The 1,185-nt window shown below is 46.4% G+C and overlaps 1 protein-coding gene across 1 annotated transcript; it reads left to right on the top strand.

Annotated features, from left to right (window-relative positions):
- Positions 1 to 405: 405 nt before the first annotated feature.
- Positions 406 to 795, top strand: LOC130587879 (visinin; the record flags this gene model as incomplete). The annotated part of the gene is made up of 1 exon (XM_057388852.1): positions 406 to 795. A coding segment is annotated over exon 1 (381 nt), but the record flags the coding sequence as incomplete, so codon positions are not given.
- Between the last annotated feature and the right edge of the window lie 390 nt (positions 796 to 1,185).

Raw genomic sequence — 1,185 nt, 5'->3', positions numbered from 1 at the left:
TTCTCCCATTTCCCTATTTTTTTTCCCATTTTCCCCCATTTTTTCATACTCTAACCCATTTTCCCCCATTTTCCCCACATTCTAACCCATTTTTCCCCCATTTTCCCCACATTCTAACCCATTTTTCCCCCATTTTCCCCTCTCCAACCCCATTTTTTTCCATTTTTTCTCCCCATTTCCCCATTTTTTTTTCCATTTTTCCCCATTTTTTCATACTCTAACCCATTTTTTCTCCCCATTTTCCCATTCCAACCCCATTTTTCATCCCCATTTTCATGTTTTACCTCAATTTTTCTCCATTTTCCCCCATTTTTTCATATTTTAACCCATTTTTTCTCCCCATTTTTTCCCCATTTTTCCCCCATTTTCCCCATTTTAACCCATTTCTCCCCCTTTTCCCAGCCCCTCTGGGCCATGGGCAACGCCAAGAGCGGCGCCCTGTCCAAGGAGATCCTGGAGGAGCTCAAGACCAGCACCCGTTACTCGGAGGAGGAATTGTGCCGCTGGTACGAGAGTTTCCAGCGCCAGTGCCCGGACGGGCGCATCAGCCGCGCCGAGTTCGAGAAAATCTACGGCACCTTCTTCCCCAACTCGGACCCGCAGGGCTACGCGCGCCACGTCTTCCGCAGCTTCGACACCAACGACGACGGAACCCTCGATTTTCGGGAGTACATAATAGCGTTACATCTCACCTCATCGGGGAAAACGCATTTGAAGCTGGAATGGGCGTTTTCGCTCTTCGATGTGGATAGGAATGGAGAGATCAGCAAGAATGAGGTGTTGGAGATCATCACGGTGAGTTTGGGATTATGGAAAACAGAGATTTGGGGTCAAAAAATGAAAAAAAATGGGGTTTGATATCATGAGACTGGAGAGATCGGCAAGAGTGAGGTGCTGGAGATCATCACGGTGAGTTTGGGAATGCAGGATTTGAGATTTGGGGTCATCACGGTGAGGAAATGCAAAATTTGGGGTCAAAAAACCTGAAATTTGGGGTCAAAAAATGGGAAAAAATTGGGTTTGGGATTGGGAAATTGGAGTTATGAGGTTCAGGATTTGGGATTTGGAGTCATCACAGTGAGGGTCAAAAAACACGAAATTTGGGGTCAAAAAATGGGAAATTTGGGTTCGACACCAACGACGACGGAACGCTCGATTTTCGGGAGTGCATCATCGCTTTACATT

The sequence above is a fragment of the Malurus melanocephalus genome, unplaced genomic scaffold (genome assembly GCF_030028575.1).
Source record: "Malurus melanocephalus ecotype Western Australia unplaced genomic scaffold, MMel_1.1 scaffold_2613, whole genome shotgun sequence".
Taxonomy (NCBI): Eukaryota; Metazoa; Chordata; class Aves; order Passeriformes; family Maluridae; genus Malurus; species Malurus melanocephalus.
Note: the sequence above shows the minus strand (reverse complement) of the source record. Positions and strands in the feature narration are given on the sequence as shown.